The following is an 18,415-nucleotide window of genomic DNA, read 5'->3' as shown; positions in this document are numbered from 1 at the left end:
ACAGTTCTTTGTTGTTATTTTGCTTAAATTATTTTAACACTGCAACATGGTTAGAGATAAGGCACCATCATCTGCCTGATGCTGCTTGAACAAACCCTACATGACAGAGAATGAAGTTTTACTGAAGGATGAACCTTTATGGCAGGTTTTTCCAACACTGCCCCATAGCATACAGATGCCAAAAAGCACTCTTCATCTGAAATGTAGGCAGGCATCGATAGTATAGGCTACCAGCCAGGTGGACCTATTGCGTAAGTTCAGCACATGGGCAAGCTGCTTGGTCACTCCTGTCGGTGTGCACTCTACTAGGGAAGTACGACCATGTAAGTTGCAGCCCACCTGCCTAACTGCCGACATGTAAGCTGTTTATACACATTGAACCACCTGTTCCTGCTCATGCTCTGCTGCCTGTGGTCACTCAACTTGGAATAGCCTGCTTTAAAGCTTTTATAGGAAAAAATTGTCTTTTCAAAAAGAGATAGTTACTGTTTTGAAATAGACTGATTTCTGCACACTAGGCAAATTTTTAGAGCAGTTGTCCATTACACAATAGCAAGACGTACTGTACAACACACAATAGTAGGTATATTCATCCACATCTCTCATTACACAATAGCAAGACGTACTGTACAACACACAATAGTAGGTATAATCATCCACATCTCTTTGAAATTTGTGCTTTGGGCTGTTAGCTAAACATTTCATTTTCATGTTAGTGCAGGTATGGTGCCATTTTGCAATTGGGGTGTTTGGAGAATAACCCACTATTGCCAATTACTTGGAGAGAGCATAGTCCAGACATGTGGTGTGGGATACACACAGTATGACTCAGCACATACCTGGTGATGTGAACACCATTCTAACAAATTTCTTGCCACAGTAAATTAAGATAAAATGGTCAGTTCTTACATTAGACACACCAGCAGATTATAAAAAAGATGCTGCTGTTAAATCCTCCAAAATATGACGACACAATAACTATGTACTGCTTAATAAATTTCAAATTCTATGAAATGTGAGTAAAAATGCAAAATGAAAGCAATAGGGAATTATATCAATTGTTGAAAATTTTTAGTGAAAATTTTGTTTCATTACTACAGTACGCTCACTGCACTTCATGATGAATGCTTTCTGTGATAAAATGTAACACAGCTTCAGAATTATACGTATGTAGGATGCCCAAAAACAGCCAGAAAAGCTTGTAAGGGTGTTGCAGGTAGGTTGTCCTGAGAAATAATTGTTAAGAAAAAATTGAATGTATTGTGCCATTTCCAAGTTAATTACCATTGAATTTATATAGTCAGGCCATTGCTTGTGCAATTTGAGTAGCCTACCAGAGACAATGTTGCCAAATATATTCTTTTGTTTGGTTTCCTAAAACCAAAGAAGAGTGTGATACAATAATTGGACATGGGATAGTAGTAAGGATTGAAACTGAGCCAAAGGCTGGGCAGTCTCATACGCTATCATATATGCTGCGAGAACAACTGACACTAATTGTGACTGACGGGCTGCTTGAATTTGCACATGCAATTGACTAATTGGCTAAATTCTCTGTAATTAACTCATAAACAGCAAAATGTATTAAATTTTCTCCTTAAGAATTATTTCTGAGCAAACCTACCCTTAACACCCTTGCAAGCTTTCCAGACTGTTTCTAACCACCCTGTATATTGTTTAATTGTGTTTTAGTGAGAAACAATTAAATTATATCGAATAATTTTTGCAGAGAGTTAAGTTTCTCATCATCTGATGTGTTTAATGTAATATATTCTGCTCTTTGTTACTCCAAATCTTCCCCTTTTTTTCTTTAAAATGTTAAATAATTGGAATAAATAATTGTGTAGAGGTTGGAATTTTTGCAAATCTATTTCTATTTTAATAGGCCAATGTTATTGTACAAATTTTTGTAATGTGCCATAGTAGAAGAAAGATCATGTAATGTTGCACAATATAGTTTTCTTCTGTCCATATATAAAGGAGGCGACCGAAGAAAGCAGCTCGCAAGAAGCCTACTAGAAAGTCAATATTTGAAATTTATGAACCTAGTGAACTGAAGAGGGGACATTTCACAGATCTGGATAATGAGGTATATTATATACATGACTGAGAACATAAATTATGATCCTCATTGCATTTGTGTTTATTTTGTTTTTTATTTGTCAATTAAAGATCAGAGAGAAAGATATACCGGAGAGAATGCAACTTCGTGACATCCCTGTTACACCGGTTCCAGAGGGCTCTGATGAACTGGATGATGAAGCAGAATGGATTTACAAACAAGCATTCTGCAAACCAACTATATCATGCCAGGTAATATAATATACATCTTACTATCAAATCAAATAATTGTTCCATGCTCATCGCCCGCACTGCCTGCAAGGCTATACAAGGAGTGATGTATATTTGTAGCACATGTGATGTACATCCCACCAATCCCTCCACCTGTTATTGCCAGTAGATAAATCCTGACAGTACCACTGTTTCTTTAACCAAGCAATTCCTCATTGGGCCTCAAAAGACTGAGTAGACCCCTCGTCAGCCGGCCACGGTGGCCGAGCGGTTCTAGGCGCTCAGTCCGGAACCGCGTGACTGCTGCGGTCGCAGGTTCGAATCCTGGCTCGGGCATGGATGTGTGTGATGTCCTTAGGTTAGTTAGGTTTAAGCAGTTCTCAGTTCAAGGGGACTGATGACCACAGATGTTAAGTCCCATAGCACTCAGAGCCGTTTGAACCATTTTTTAGACCCCTCGTCAGACCTTCCTAACTCAGAAAAAATCTGACATGGTGCCAAGAATCAAACCTGGGTCCTTCATTATTGAAGGCAGTGGTGCTAATCATTCAATAACCTCTCTACTCCAGCCATCTTCAGTTATTTTGCTGCCTCATTTACAGAATTAATCTACTTTCAGTGCCACAATTCCTGATCTATTACCTTATTTAATTCAGCTCCGTTAACAAGTTCGACTCTGGTTGATATTCATCTCATATCTTTTTCCAAGACATTTGCGCGTCCAGAATGAGATTTTCACTCTGCAGCGGAGTGTGCGCTGATATGAAACTTCCTGGCAGATTAAAACTGTGTGCCGGACCGAGACTAGAATTCGGGACCTTTGCCTTTCACGGCCAAGTGCTCTACCAACTGAGCTACCCAAGCATGACTCATGCCCTGTCCTCACAGCTTTACTTCTGCCAGTATCTCGTCTCCTACCTTCCAAACTTAACAGAAGCTCTCCTGCGAACCTTGCAGAACTAGCACTCCTGAAAGAAAGGATATTGCGGAGACATGGCTTAGCCACAGCCTAGGGAATGTTTCCAGAATGAGATTTTCACTCTCTGTTAAAGGTTATTTTTTGCTCTAATGTTATATGTATGGGTGTCACTATTCTTTTCATATTGTGCTGAATTATGAAGATGAATTTCACTTTTTCAGTTTGAGTATTGTTAAAAATTTTCGTTTCTGCTGTTATTTATATATTATTCTTTTTTCTCTTTTTGTTGTCATTTATTTACCATCTTTGCTATACCCACCAGTACGAGATTCTCTCTATTTATCAGTCTTGGCCATTCTCTGATCTTTTGATTAATACTTTCCAGATGAGAAGATGACCCTTTCATAAAGTTCCTGTGTCGTTTAGTGTTTTGAGCTGCACATTTACACCTCCCTGTTCCTATCCAAAATTCATACCTACATCTTTATGTTTTCCAATAACTGCCGCCCACATTCATTATTCTTAGAAGTTAGTGTGGATGTGTATACTATTTGGTGTATTTGCTATAAGATTTGCCTTGTGGTTCAAAAGTTAAAGGACTTTTTCAATATTATTGTACAATTTTTATCATTGTTTTATTTGTGATCAGTTAACATGATTTCATGAAGCAGTACCACATGTCTGTTGTAAGGACAGCTGAAACCTTTCTTTCTGCAGCCATTTTTGAATGCTTGCAGGTTAACAAAAGCCTGTTTCTTCCTTAGCTTCTGTTTACAACTACTTTACCTGCATTTACTGGCCTTGTGTTACTGTGATTGTATCTTTCATGTAATCTGTAAAGCTCATTCTGTCTGTCATCCATGGTTGCTGGCTACATGCAAGTTGTGGTAGCACAGTTTCTGCTACCCTCAGCTAAGGCTTTGTAGTGCTTGAATGACCAGCTAAAGAGCACATTGGAGTAAACAGGTTGTGAGAATGTGATAACAAAAACAAAATTAACACTATAGGTTTGATTTTGTGTAATGGGTAACAAGGTAACTAAATATTGATCCAAGAAACCACATTGAAACTGTCAGTTTGGCATAAATTTGTTTACATTTTCTAATGCTAAGAAGAAAATCAAATTTTAATAGCTTTTTTTCACTTGTAAGAAAGTGCATTCTCACTATGAACACAAAGCTGTGATGTCAACTTTGTTAAAACAAAATTGTGGGGCTGGACAGTATAATATAACTAGTTTCTGTAGTACTAGAAGAGACATCAAAATTCCTGAGGACCCTCCAAATTTGAAGCCAGCTGTGACAATCAATCTCCTGTATTATATTCTACAAAATCCATTTCAATAATTATGACAAAATGTTATAATTTCTGGAACCTATTGAGTATACAACAGGCTACGTTGTATTAGTGGTCAGGATCGGCCTCTACATTCTTATTGTACAAAATGTAGATTACGAGGTCCATCTGTAAGATGTTAAAAACAGGTACAGAATTTCTTCCCAGTAAAAGGTCTTAAACATAAATAAAAAAACAAACATTTTATTCTCACTCATAGATAAAGAAATAAATTAGTTTAAATTTGAGACTACTGACATAGGCAAGTCTAGCCAGCAGTTTGCAGGAAAGCATCAAATCTGAGTGTGGACTTTACCAGTTGAAAATTCAGACCTTTGGAAGCCTATTATCAGAGCCGTAGTGTACCAAAACAAGTGAAAATGCTTTACAAAACTTCAATGCCTGAAGTTGTGGATAAAAGACTTGTGCATACAGATAAGAGACTTGCAGTTTTAGTGGGTATATGGATAGCAGTTCTTTTAGTGAAAAGTGACATTACATGTTGGCTGCTGGTTTCTGCCATGAAACTGATAGCCCAGTACTTATGTAAGAATTTTTGCAGCATGTGTTTATTTTCCTTTCTTGCTAGTGGAGGAATGAGTTTATCATGAGTCTTATTTTTGCAATTACCCCTTGCCTTGTCTACCCCCTTCTTCTCTCCCTTGTGTGTGTGCACACGCGCGCTTTCTTGTGTGCGTGCATGCATGCATGTGTGTGCACACACACTGCAGTGTAATGAGTGAGGTTTTGGTATGATGTGATGTACAGTCTGTCACCCAGTTGATATGTGTGCCAACTTTTACCTTACACGTCACCGTTCCTGAAGTTATTTATTGCAGTGGACTTGTGATATTATTTCTTCACTTTCTGCAGTGGGCTGGTGCTGAAAGAGACTCCAATCTATTCAAGCTACAAAAAATGATGTAATCAGTTTTGCAGTAACTCCTCTGCATTATAATCACAATGTTTCCACTGTATAACTTCATTTATATCTGAGGGTGAAACATATCTTTTTAACTGATAACTCAGCTTAGATTGCGACTGGAATTCATACATTGATTTGACATTACAGGATGACATACGTCATATAATCCTCAATTTTTCTGGCATTGACATTATTGTCTGCACCCTTTTCCCCATGACTTCCAAGGCAATACCAAACCACTATGCCAAAGCATAAGTGGCCCGGTTTCCACGAACATCTTTCATTGGCATGAGATAGTAGAAGTGGAACGTGTAATTTATTAGTCGATATGTTGCACCACAGTGCATTCATGTATTATTGTTATTATTATTATCATCATCATCTTTGAAAACTTTGATCTTATGTGTGCTGTTGTATAACTGAAAAGTGTACTTTCATAAATATTCATGCATTATTCTGTTGTTTGTTCCTAGGATGGACATGGAGATATGAGAGAGAGGTCAAGAAAAGGTCCTCAAACTGTCGGAAAAATCAAAAAGGCTTTAGATTTTATGCGAAATCAGCACTTGGAAGTTCCTTTCATTGCCTTCTACAGAAAAGAATATGTTCAGCCTGAATTAAATATAAATGATTTATGGAAAGTGTATAAATTTGATGAAAAGGTAAGTAAAAAATGCTTAATGATAATTTTACCGTTAGGAATACAGGCAAATCTTATTTACTTTAAAGCATAGTTAAAAGGCACTTATATGCCCATATTACAAATAAAGGGAGATTACCTTTGTACTTAAGATGTACCTATATTGGTAAACTTGCATAACAAAAACGGCTTTTATTATTTGCGCAAAGAAAGAAAGAATGGAACTATTACATTTCATATGACATTGCAGTAAATGAAATTGAGAAATCAGTTCCTCCCACATCGTGTAACATTGCATGTACAGGGTGTCCATAAATTAGGTACTGAATTTGTTGAAATAATTATTGTGTTCTTATTGTTTAGAGTGGCGTATGTTAGTCACATGTTACATTCAACATGAGCATCCTTCACATTCCCACACAACTCCCACCTGCTGGCTGTGGCACGAAAGACATTCCGGAACATTTGTGGGTTATAGCTGCACCAGTTCTTCTGATTCAGTCTTGGAGCATGCCAGTGGTTTGACATAGTGTGGGCAAAACACATGTCCCTTGATAAATCTCCAGAAAAGAAACCAGTGGGTGTGAGGTCGGGAGAACGTCCTGCTCAAATCATGGGTCACGCACACCCAATCCTTCTTCCTGAAACACATCATTCAAAAACATATGCACATCTAAGGCATAATTACACAGTGCTCCATCTTACACAAATTGTGGTAAAGGAAACTGTTTGAGCATATAAAAGTATGTCGCCCCATTGATGGAGTTTTCAGCGACGAAACATGGACCATACATTTTGTCAAAGGATACTCCCATCCACACATTAACTTAGGGAGAATCTTGATGGAATTTTAGGTGCTCTACTGGTGGTGCGTCAGCCTAAATAATGCAGTTATGTTGGTTAACCCTTCCACAATTGTGGAAGGCTGCCTTGTCACTGAATAAGATTTGGTTGAGGATGTTGCAATTTGCATCTACTGCAAGCAAATCCTTCCAGGAGTCCACATGCTCTACCGAATCGTCCACATGTAATTGGTGCAGATGTTACAGCTTTTTTCCAGCATGCATCACAACCCATTACCTACCGTCAAGTGTGTAATGTCCAGTTCCGCTGACAATTGCCACACCAATTTTAGACTGTGTTCAATAGATGTGCTGATGTCTTCATTTCAGTCAGCAGAGTTTGATTGATGGCCAAGCTTGTTCTTAATGGTCCCAGGTGCTTAAATTTATTCACTGATTGCTGAATTGCCGTATCAGTAGGTCGAGATTTATGGAATTGGTGGTCAAATCTCATCTGAATTTCACCATAAAACAACCTCTGCAACCTCCAAACCGGAATGAATATCTTCACTTACGGAGTTAATATCACCTTTAATGATAGAACCAGTGTTTAGGCGTGCAATGAAGCCAATCCATCATTTTCAGCAACAACTACAACTTTTGCATCTACAGTGCACCTGCAGTCCACTAAACATCATGTGTCTACACCCCCATTTTCTACCAAAACAATACTTAATCTCTGGACACCCTATATTTGAGTGTCCCATTAAGGATCTTGAGTACTAGGATTCTCAAGACTTTTGATGAGCGTATATTTTTTATAATATTTATTTGTCTTGCAGTGAAACAAATGACAATAATTCATATATTTTTCATCGTCCTTTCTAAAAACTGAAGTGATTTAAGAGACATTTAAAAGTATGTACAGTGAAAACTGACTTATGTTTTTCAAGGGTATTTAAGAAATGATATAAAAATATGAAAATGTAAAATAAAATGTACTTTATATAATGCAATTGTATAGATAAAAATTTTACTCACTAAGCGGTGGCAGGAGAACACACACACACACACACACACACACACACACACACACACACACACACAAGACTGTGGCTCCTCCTTGTGGTAGAAGAGTTGAAGGGAAAGGAAGAGTTTCCTAAATCTCTCCAGTCCTTTTCCTTCACCCATCTTCCTGTACCTTCAACCCTTCTGCCAGGAGGAGGAGTCACTGGCTCCAAAAGCTTGCAGATGTAAAATCTTTTTTACACTGTATTCTCCTACTGCCACTTGGTGAGTAGAATTTTTATCCATCCAATTACATTGTATTGTCAAAAATTGATTATTTTGATCCAGTTTTGACTAATAGATAGAGTGATTAACAGGGAAGGTTCTTTTATGTTATTTGTAAATAGTTTGTGAAAATTGGCTGAACTACGATGAATTAATGTGTGCCATTGCTATGAAAATGATGGCATTGTCGTCTAGCAGTACAGCTGCCACAACTGCAAGCAGCAGTTAAACTTCAGCAGAAGTTGGGCATGGTGGTGTGTACCTGAAAACCGGAAGCTTGCGGGATTGAATTCTGATTGGACACAGATTTTTCACTCTGGTTTTTTAACTTAGCATTCACCTCTTCATTACGTAGACATAGACCAGAAGCAAAACATGGTAAATGTATGTCTCCTTTCGTGATGCAGCATTGAAGTCACATGAGGTGATTTAGTGGTAAGGTGCATGCCTAATAACCAAAAGGTTGTGGGATTGGATCCTGGTTGGACCACAGATTTTTATATTTGTCTGTGAATCTAGCAATCACCTCTCAATGATGTGGAGAGTCACGAAAAACACAATGTGTTCAGGTCCCCCATTAAACAGTCGGTCACCTTTTCCTGGTTGGATGACTGGAAAGGGAGACACGAGTTGCCAAAGTGATGTCCAATGGAGACTTTTACCAGGACAATGAGCCATGTGAAATTATTATTGCCAGACTCTATGCATATAGATACACCTTCTCCTTCTATACGTGTTGTAAATTAGAGTCTCCCACTGCCTATATTTTAAAGCTACTCTCAGGAACTATAGTAGAGATTTTGGTACTAGTGGCACACTTGCGCTTAAGTCTGCAAATTCCCAGGATCGACAAATCTTATCTGTTCCATATTTCATTGGAGTTTGGAAGGACATCGCATGCCAGTGAAGGGAGCTGCGACATACCGTACCATCTGCAGTGGACAATCGTGTTCAGTGGTGATTTCCGGCTAATGGCCAGCTCTTACCTCATGTATCAGGCATGAACCGGTCACAGATGTGCATAGTCTTTTGATGCACATTTCACATTGTTAGCAGGTTGCGGCTGGACAGTCACTGATGCCTTTAGACACTGCAGTAGCCTACGCTGGCAAGTGGCGTGTGCGACTGTAGGAATGTGATGATATTCTGTTGCCTAATGTTGTCTGATATATCTATGTGAAAGCGAGACGGGTCACTAGTACTTTATAAAAAAAAATTAAAAAAATCAATAAACCAGTTTATTAATTGTACAGTCATTGAATTGGCAACCGATAGTTGTACACAAGTTTGGCATATTAATACGCTTGTAACTTTTTTCCAAAATTAAAAAAAAATGTTTTTCATGAAAGAAATTTAGATTTATTGTCTTTTTTAACTTATTAGATAAATTTTTTCTATGTCATTGGTTCTGAAACTTTTTTCCTCTTTACCAGATTTTCATTTATTCAGAAACTGTGAAATGAACAGTATTTACTAATCAGCAAACAAAGATTACAAGAGCATTTAAAATTTAAATTGCAAAGATTAGTGTTAGTATGGTGGATGAGCTTGCTTTTGAGAAGAAAGTTTTTCGAGATGTGTAATAGCAGAAACAGCCACTCAGAAGTTCATTGCTTGCATTTAGATTTGAATGTTTGTTAGACTTCAGAGCTGGAAAACCAGTCTCACACATGTATCTAGTTGCAAAAGGAATCAGGATCTTCTTTCATTTTTCCTCAGCATTGGGAATTCCTTGCTAATGTGTATCCAAAACTCCAAAAAAGACACTTAATTAAATTTACTCTTCAGTGAAGTATCACAGTTAAACCAATAAGTAGCTCTTCTCCTTTATATTTAGACATGATGGTCGAGGAGCATTTTTGAATGGATTTTTAATCTGATTTAATTCATCAAAATCGTCACTGAAATACTTTTCAAAGTGAACTTTCAGTTTTGCAAAATTATGAAGATGACAGATTTTTTTTCTCCATTGGAAGTTTCATACCATCTGGATCTTCTAACAGTAACACCAGTGTAGAGAACATATCTAGATGCCACTTTCCATTTGATATTACTACATCTCTAATTCCTTGGTAAAAACCTTTACTTTTTCATTCCAAGATAGTACAGTTGTGTAATTATATTGAAGTGAAGGGCGTTAAGAATATTTAGTTTCTCGAAAAGTCAATTAGGTAAACCATTTGAGGCAGAAAATCTCTGTTGCTGGAACAGTCTGCCAGAGAATGGCTTTTCTCCTTTAAGAAACAGAATACCTCTTTCCTCAGTTCAAACGTTCTTGTTGGTACTTCATCCCCTGAAAGCCATTGAGCATTACTAAAAAGGAGTAGTTGAGTGTATTCAGCATCGGTCTCCTCATGTAGCACCTTAAAAAGCCTCGAATTTATGGATTTTGCCTTAATAGTAGTAACTGTTTCTATAACTGATTGCAACACTTCATGAAATGGTGGGCCATGTTCTTTAGTGTAGAGAGCCTTCCACTGCGTCACACAGTGAGTCAGTTCTGCATCAGGACTCACAGCTTTAACTTTCACTTGCAATCCAATATGAATTCCACATGTTAAGCAAGCTCCATTTATAGATACCCTAATTCACCTGTTCCACAATACAATTTTGATTTTAAAAAGTATGGATCATGTCAAAAAGGCTTTGAGCTGTAGCTGTTTCCAGTATCAGCTCACAGAAAATTGATTCCTTTTTATTTATTTTTCTATGTACTTATTTATCCATCCTTAGACAATATACATTGTATGGATGTTGTCAGTGAATGTACAAATTATCGTATGAAGTCTAAATGAAGTAACCCGATGTGAACTGGCTGGGCATGGCCCGTGCTACCTGAGTTGTTGTTCCGCCGGCAGAGGGCACGGCCGAATTCTCGCGTGCCCTCTGTTGGGTGGGACTTCACTTGCGGCAACTACTGCCCGTGACACGCTGTGCCGAAGTGCGCCTCACATGATCTTTCTGGTGGCTACTGCACTAAATATTTTCTTAACAAATGCCATTTACATTATTTGATAACCATAGGTTTTATTTATGTGGAACTAACATACATAAATACAGAGCTCTGCGTATTACACAAATGGAAAAAAGATGATTTATGTTGTTTAAATAAATATATTAGGTGTGTTGATATGGAACTAGCAGACAAATACATTTGCATAAATACATGAATAAAAAAAAAATATGATGTCAGGTATAACTTATGCTAGGTGTTCCCAAACTTCTATCTAAATGGAGGCAATGACTCAACCTTGTGTTATGATCAAGAATAATGTTATTCAAGCTATAATTGTCAAGATATTTTCTAGTATACATTATGGTATGAAAAATAGACACAAGGAACAATCAGAATGCCCAGGTTTTTAAATAATTCTTTGCAGTGAGCGCATTGATATTGCATTTTGTCATTATTCTTACAGCTGTCTTTTGTAATCTGAAAACTGTTTGTAGATTCTGGGTACTATTTCCCCAAAAGATTATTCCGTAGCTAAGGATGGCATGCACATAACCAAAGTAAGCTGACCGTACATGGATGTCACTGCATACTGATGCAAGAATTCTGAGCACGTAGCATGCTATGGAGACCCTCTGACAATGTGCAATGTCGGCTGTCAATGTGCAGTTCTAGGAATTTAGTGTTAGTTACATCTGTTATTGAAGTGTTGTGTAGTTTTAAATTTATGGACTAGTGCTTCTTGTTTATTCTAAAGTACATGCTGTTTGTTTTCTTAATGTTGAGGGTTACTCTGTTCTCTGTAGACCATTTGTAAACATCTGCCCGTGCTTCATTGGCTTTATCCAATAGCAGGCCAGGTGTCTTGCTGGTAATCAGTATATTACTGTCATCAGCATCTCCATGCTCCTCACATTGTAGAAAATCATTAATATAAATTAAGAACAGTATTGGGCCCCTGAAAACTTCCTTGTGGGACTCCTATATTAACATACTGTGCGTCAGATAAGAGATTTAACCAAATATTTGGAAGTGCTACGTGAAATTTCTACTCTCTGCACTCTGTTGTATAGGAGCCATTTATTTACCACTTCTCTGATTCCCAGAGACTCCAACTTGTGAAGAAGAATGTTGTGATCAACAGTATTGAAGGTCTTCGATAATCTAGGGAAATTCCAGTTACATAACTGTCCTTATCTACTGATTCAAGAATGTTAAACTCAACATTGAAATTAATACAAGCAATCAAATGAGCATCTTTATGCTTATACATTGTGAATGACCTAGTAGATAGTGTCAGAAGTTCCTTGCGGCTTTTCGCAGATGATGCTGTAGTATACAAAGAGGTTGCAGCATTAGAAAATTGCAGCGAAATGCAGGAAGATCTACAGCTAATAGGTACTTGGTTCTGGGAGTGGAAACTGACCCTTAACATAGACAAATGTAATGTATTGCGAATACATAGAAAGAAGAATCCTTTATTGTATGATTATATGATAGCGGGACAAACACTGGTAGCAGTTACTTCTGTTAAATATCTGGGAGTATGCGTTCGGAACGATTTGAAATGGAATGATCATATAAAATTAATTGTTGGTAAGACGGGTACCAGGTTGAGATTCATTGGGAGAGTCCTTAGAAAATGTAGTCCATCAACAAAGGAGGTGGTTTACAAAACACTCGTTCGACCTATACTTGAGTATTGCTCATCAGTGTGGGATCCGTACCCGATCGGGTTGACAGAGGAGATAGAGAAGATCCTAAGAAGAGCGGCGCGTTTCGTCACAGGGTTATTTGGTAACCGTGATAGCGTTACGGAGATGTTTAGCAAACTCAAGTGGCAGACTCTGCAAGAGAGGCACTCTGCATCGCGGTGTAGCTTGCTCACCAGGTTTCGAGAGGGTGCGTTTCTGGATGAGGTATCGAATATACTGCTTCCCCCTACTTATACATCCCGTGGAGATCACGAATGTAAAATTAGAGAGATTCAAGCATGCACGGAGGCTTTCAGACAGTCGTTCTTCTCGCGAACCATACGTGACTGGAACAGAAAAGGGAGGTAATGACAGTGGCACGTAAAGTGCCCTCCGCCACACACCGTTGGGTGGCTTGCGGAGTATGAATGTAGATGTAGATGTAGATATTAGTCGTTTTGGCCACTTGAAGTGCAAAACAGTTATTACACACATTATTGATTAGCGGCTCACATAAATCGTCAGAAATGTCCAAAATACTTTTATGCACTGCGTCGTTAGAGATAGGAATACTTTTCAGCTGTTAAGCAAATGATTCAATAAAAAATGTTGATACTGTGTCAGTCACTGCTGGAACAACCAGAGCATCTGCAACTGTGTGAGATTTTTTGCATTCAGCAACCCTGTGTGAAATCTGGCAAGAGGGCCGTGGAAGTTTCATTTTCATTTTAGCAAAGTTCTGATGATAAATTCTTGTTTTTAGCTAACCACCTCATCCCGCAGTAAAGTTTTCACCGCAAAGTCTTAAAGACTTGAAGGACTTAAAGGAAATGTCAGAATACACAAGGCAAAGATGGCGCTGGGGACAGTAGTTAAGGATGCACTCACAGTACAACGAACAATGAGAGATTCCGCCAATGGATAATGTCGCCCAGACTGCCCGATCATTTAAAACTATGCTAAAAATATGACCACATTGTCATTGTTGTTGATCCCGCCTGGCATAACACATATATATCGGGCAAAATTCAGTCTAGATAAATGGCATTTCATTTGTTCAAAGGAAAAGATAAACCTAATTGTTTGTTATTAAGATTTTATCTAAGTATACCAAACCCATCAGAATTAATACCCTCTTCACAATGAACTTCGGTAATGTGTTTTAAAAACATGGATAACAACCTAATCCAAGAGCTACAACATGCTGGTTTACTTCGGTGGCGAGAAATATAACTGCACATTTTGTAAGTAAAATAGAAAGAAACTTCCACATGGGAAAAATATATTAAAAACAAAGATTCCAAGACTTACCAAGCGGGAAAGCGCCGGCAGACAGGCACAATGAACAAAACACACAAACACACACACAGAATTACTAGCTTTCGCAACCGATGGTTGCTTCTTCAGGAAGGAGAGGGAAAGACGAAAGGATGTGGGTTTTAAGGGAGAGTGTAAGGAGTCATTCCAATCCCGGGAGCGGAAAGACTTCCCTTAGGGGAAAAAAAGGACAGGTGTACACACACACACACACACACACACACACACACACACACACACACACACACAAATGTGTGTGTGTGTGTGTGTGTGTGTGTGTGTGTGTGTGTGTACACTTGTCCTTTTTTCCCCTAAGGGAAGTCTTTCTGCTCCCGGGATTGGAATGACTCCTTACCCTCTCCCTCTCCTTCCTGAAGAAGCGAAAGCTAGTAATTCTGTGTGTGTTTGTGTGTTTTGTTCATTGTGCCTGTCTGCCGGCGCTTTCCCGCTTGGTAAGTCTTGGAATCTTTATATATATACTTTCGAAGAGTTCTGACACATCCATGCTTTGTGATTGGAATTTTTGTTTGTGGGCAAAATTTTCACATTTTAAAACAATGTTGTTTCTTTGATTTGCTAATCATAAAGTGTTTTATTTTGAGAGCCATCAAAAGTAATGCCTAACATTTCTGTATGATGAACTTTACAATGGTTCACTCCATGCCAATTTCCACCTTTGAACACATGTGATTCTCTTGGTAGAAAGATAAAAAGGGACCTGTTTCATCAACATTGAAAATGTTCGCTTCATAGTGCTGTTCAAATATTTTTTTTAACTCACCAGTCTGCTACTCCCTAACAGTTTTTATGTTCACATTATTTTCTTCCCCACATACGGCTTTGTAAATGACATTATAATGTTGCTTAAATCTTGCACCCACTTGCTGGATACAGAGTGAGTCTCAATTTCGAGTATACTGGCCACTTCCAATGCCTTCTTGTGTAACATGAAACCTTTCATCAGGATGTACCTCTGGGCAATAATAATAATAATAATAAATTTTGCATTTGTCAGTGCCCTGGTTTAAGTCTTTCAATTGGTCGCCACTTTGGCGATTTGCTTATCATTAACGTACACCAGTTGTTCAACTGGGGAAAGGGAATTCACAGTTTAACGTGGAATCCACACCACATGTTGTTCCTACTGACTCCTCATATCATTAAGAGGTGAAGGCTGGATTAAACGCAGACTGAAAAATTTGTTGTTCGACAGGGATTTGATCCCACGATTCTCGATTTGCAGGCATGCACTGTACTGGTAGACCACCAGGTCCGACAGTTAGGAGATGGTAATCAAACTGTATTGTTGGAGTATTCCATCATATTTTATGTCAAGTAAATGTGCTGTGGTGCAAGCCAAAGTAAATTCAAGCTAAAGACATCAGTTCTGAACCCTGAAAAGTGTGCAGCCAGGGCAGTACTGTAAGTGGAAATCCATGTAGATAGCAAACCAAAATTGTTAACGGGTTTCATACAAGACTACTGACAAATTTTTATGAGTAAAAATAAACTGGTATGGTGATATGCATTAAGTGGATTAAAAGTAGTGGCAATTTGGTTATAATTCATGCCAGATTTCATTGAGTGAAATTCACCTTATTACATGCCCATCTCACATCTCGTCACTTTCCGCACCCACATGGAAGACGTCATAGACTGTTAGTGCATCCATCTGTGATGATGTCTCACTAGGACCACCATATGGTGTTTTATTATTTGCTGTAACATGTACCACGAATCATAATCAGGGTACTCATATCTGGTGAATACGGTGGATGTTCTAGTATCTCCCACTGCCAAATACGCAGAGCTCCTGCACAAGGTTCTTCATTTGGCATCTTGTATTGTCGCGAAAGTTGATAGGATGCATTGCTGGAAGGAAGTATTATTGTGCATTCCAACCAAGTGCCACTTCAGTCTTGATTCATGTACCTTTTTCATATTTCCCAGACATACTGTTAAAGCGTTGGAACTAGCCTTTCCAACTTTGAGGTAGTACATACTGCAACTGACTCGAACACAACCTGTTCTGCTGATTGCATACTTCACCCCACCGTTTCCTATCAGCTACAGATAGCGTACATACCGTATGACACACATCATTCATGTTACGGTATTGTTGCTACTCCTTTTTATCGAACCCATGCAAAGACGCATGTGTGAGTAGTTGTTATCTCCCACCTTTGTAGTGGCCTAATTATTGGGGGTGTATCAAAAAGAATCATCCGAATTGGCATGTCTATATTTCTGAAACTAAGAAACATATACTATGAATTTTGATTTTTGATAAACGGGAAACTGAAAAAGTTTAGTTCATTCTTTTCATTGGTGTTCAGTATGCATCCTTGGGATGCACGGAATGTGTCAATGCGGTATTCAGATTTTTCCAACACTGCAGCAAGCATGTCTTGAGTTACAGTTTCCACAGGTGCTGTTATGTGATGTCTTAGTTCATTCATTCAGTGTTGTATGATGAGTTTTAACTTTCTCGAGAATTTTTACTTTCTCTTCCCTTAAGAGAGTGTTTCTGTCTCTCTTCTTAATATTCTCCGCCTGAAAACGGACATAAAAAACTTTAATTCCAAACAGCTAACAATACAACTCTTCATTCACAAACGCAATAGCTATGAGTGATGCTACACAAAATTGAGGTTCTATTGTGACTGGTGGGAGTAGCTATATCAATTGAAATCAAATGGTCTCATGCAATATTGAATGCTTTCTTTTCACAGTCAGTCTAGCTAACCTTCGATAAAGGATGACACTGTTCATTGCCCCTATGTACAGTAAATGAAACAAGATTATTAGTTGCAGGTGTTGGGAAGTGAATGTTGTCTGTATATAATCATAGTCACAAGGTAAAGCTAACCTGGAAATAACAGTGTTCTAGCACACAGTACTGATAGCTAAGTTTGGAAATGACCTAAATGAGTGTATGTCAGTCCAAAGTCATATAAAATCTTCCAACCTAATATGTTATTTGGGTAGTGATTATGTAGTCAAAATTCTTGTGATAGCCTGTGTTTTAATGCACACCCTTATTAACACAAAACACAAAGCAGTAATTCTGTATAATCATGTTGTAACCTATGCGAGTGTAAGAAAATAACAAATGAATACAAAACGGAAAATCTATTAATATGAAGAAAAGTTCAAATATAACCTTTCTTCACTAGTTAATTTGAGGATGGGCTGTATCAGTTCAACAAATCCTTGTTGATCTCCTAAGTCCGGTTGATGTCACCTCAATCTGTGTATTGTATGGTTCAGTCATTAAAGTGTCCAGGGGTCCATTTTTCATCCTGTTCTACTACTGATCCAGGAGACAGTCGAATTAAGTGCCAGTCATCTTCTTTTCTACAAGATGCAAAATTTTCTGAGTTGTTTTAATTACCTTTGACAGTTCCATAAGGCACAGTGTACAGCATATTTCCCAGCTGTTTGATTACACTGCCAGTGTTCCTTGGTGATCTAGTTGATAAATTGTTTGAGAAATTTTTGGCATACACTTGATAAACATCCTAGAATTTTGAACTTTTCTTTGGCTTTGCCTTCTCTTTTGATGGAAGGATCAGGGATAAAGTGATGCTTGCCTATTGGCCATGAAGTAGTTCAGCAGGTGATTTTCATGTTATTGGAGTTGCCCGGTAAGTAATCAGCATTTTCTGTCGAGCCCAGTTAGCCTTTTCCATGGCTTCCATGAAAGTCCTGACAAATCTGTCTGCTTCGCCATCATTGGAAGCAGAGTGAAACGGAGTTGTAGCCAGATGTTCAGTGCGATTCCTGCCACAGAAATCTTTGAATTCTTGTGGTACAAATTGTGTACCAATGTCACACACTATGTTCTGGGGGAAGCCACCTATAGCAAAGATCTCTTTGAGTGCCTTCATTGTGACTTCGGAAGTTGTTGACGTCATTTCAAATATTTTGAATTAGGATGCTTTCCAAAATGATCCAAAGTAATCGGTATGAATCTTTCCCATGGTTCTGTTGCTTGGGACCAGTTTTGAAAATCCTTGTATAGGTTTTGTTTTACCTTTTGCCACTGTAAAACCATTTATTTATTTTCTTCATCCATATTTGGCCACCAACATCTTCTGTCCATTTGTTTCATTTTGATGAAACTCCAGTGTTCACCATGAAGAATCTAAAGTATTTTCTTTTGGTACATTTTGAGTATAAGAACCCTTGTGAAACCTGACTGAAGAAGTGACAAGTCATGGTTGGGGCTCAAGATAGTCATTTTGTTAAAATATGGCTCCAAA

The 18,415-nt window shown here is 38.2% G+C and overlaps 1 protein-coding gene across 2 annotated transcripts in view; it reads left to right on the top strand.

The window, feature by feature from the left end:
* The window catches only part of LOC126273816 (transcription elongation factor SPT6), a 144,858-nt gene that overhangs the window by 42,943 nt on the left and 83,500 nt on the right, over positions 1–18,415 (top strand). For both annotated transcript variants that reach the window (XM_049977063.1, XM_049977062.1), the window contains 3 exons: positions 1,981–2,089; positions 2,173–2,313; positions 5,945–6,133. In XM_049977063.1, coding sequence (XP_049833020.1) covers positions 1,981–2,089; positions 2,173–2,313; positions 5,945–6,133 — 439 coding nt within the window. The remainder of the gene's footprint in view (positions 1–1,980; positions 2,090–2,172; positions 2,314–5,944; positions 6,134–18,415) is intronic.

This window comes from Schistocerca gregaria, chromosome 1, assembly GCF_023897955.1.
Source record: "Schistocerca gregaria isolate iqSchGreg1 chromosome 1, iqSchGreg1.2, whole genome shotgun sequence".
Taxonomy (NCBI): domain Eukaryota; kingdom Metazoa; phylum Arthropoda; class Insecta; order Orthoptera; family Acrididae; genus Schistocerca; species Schistocerca gregaria.
The sequence above is the reverse complement of the archived record's forward strand: the minus strand, read 5'-3'. Positions and strand labels throughout refer to the sequence as shown.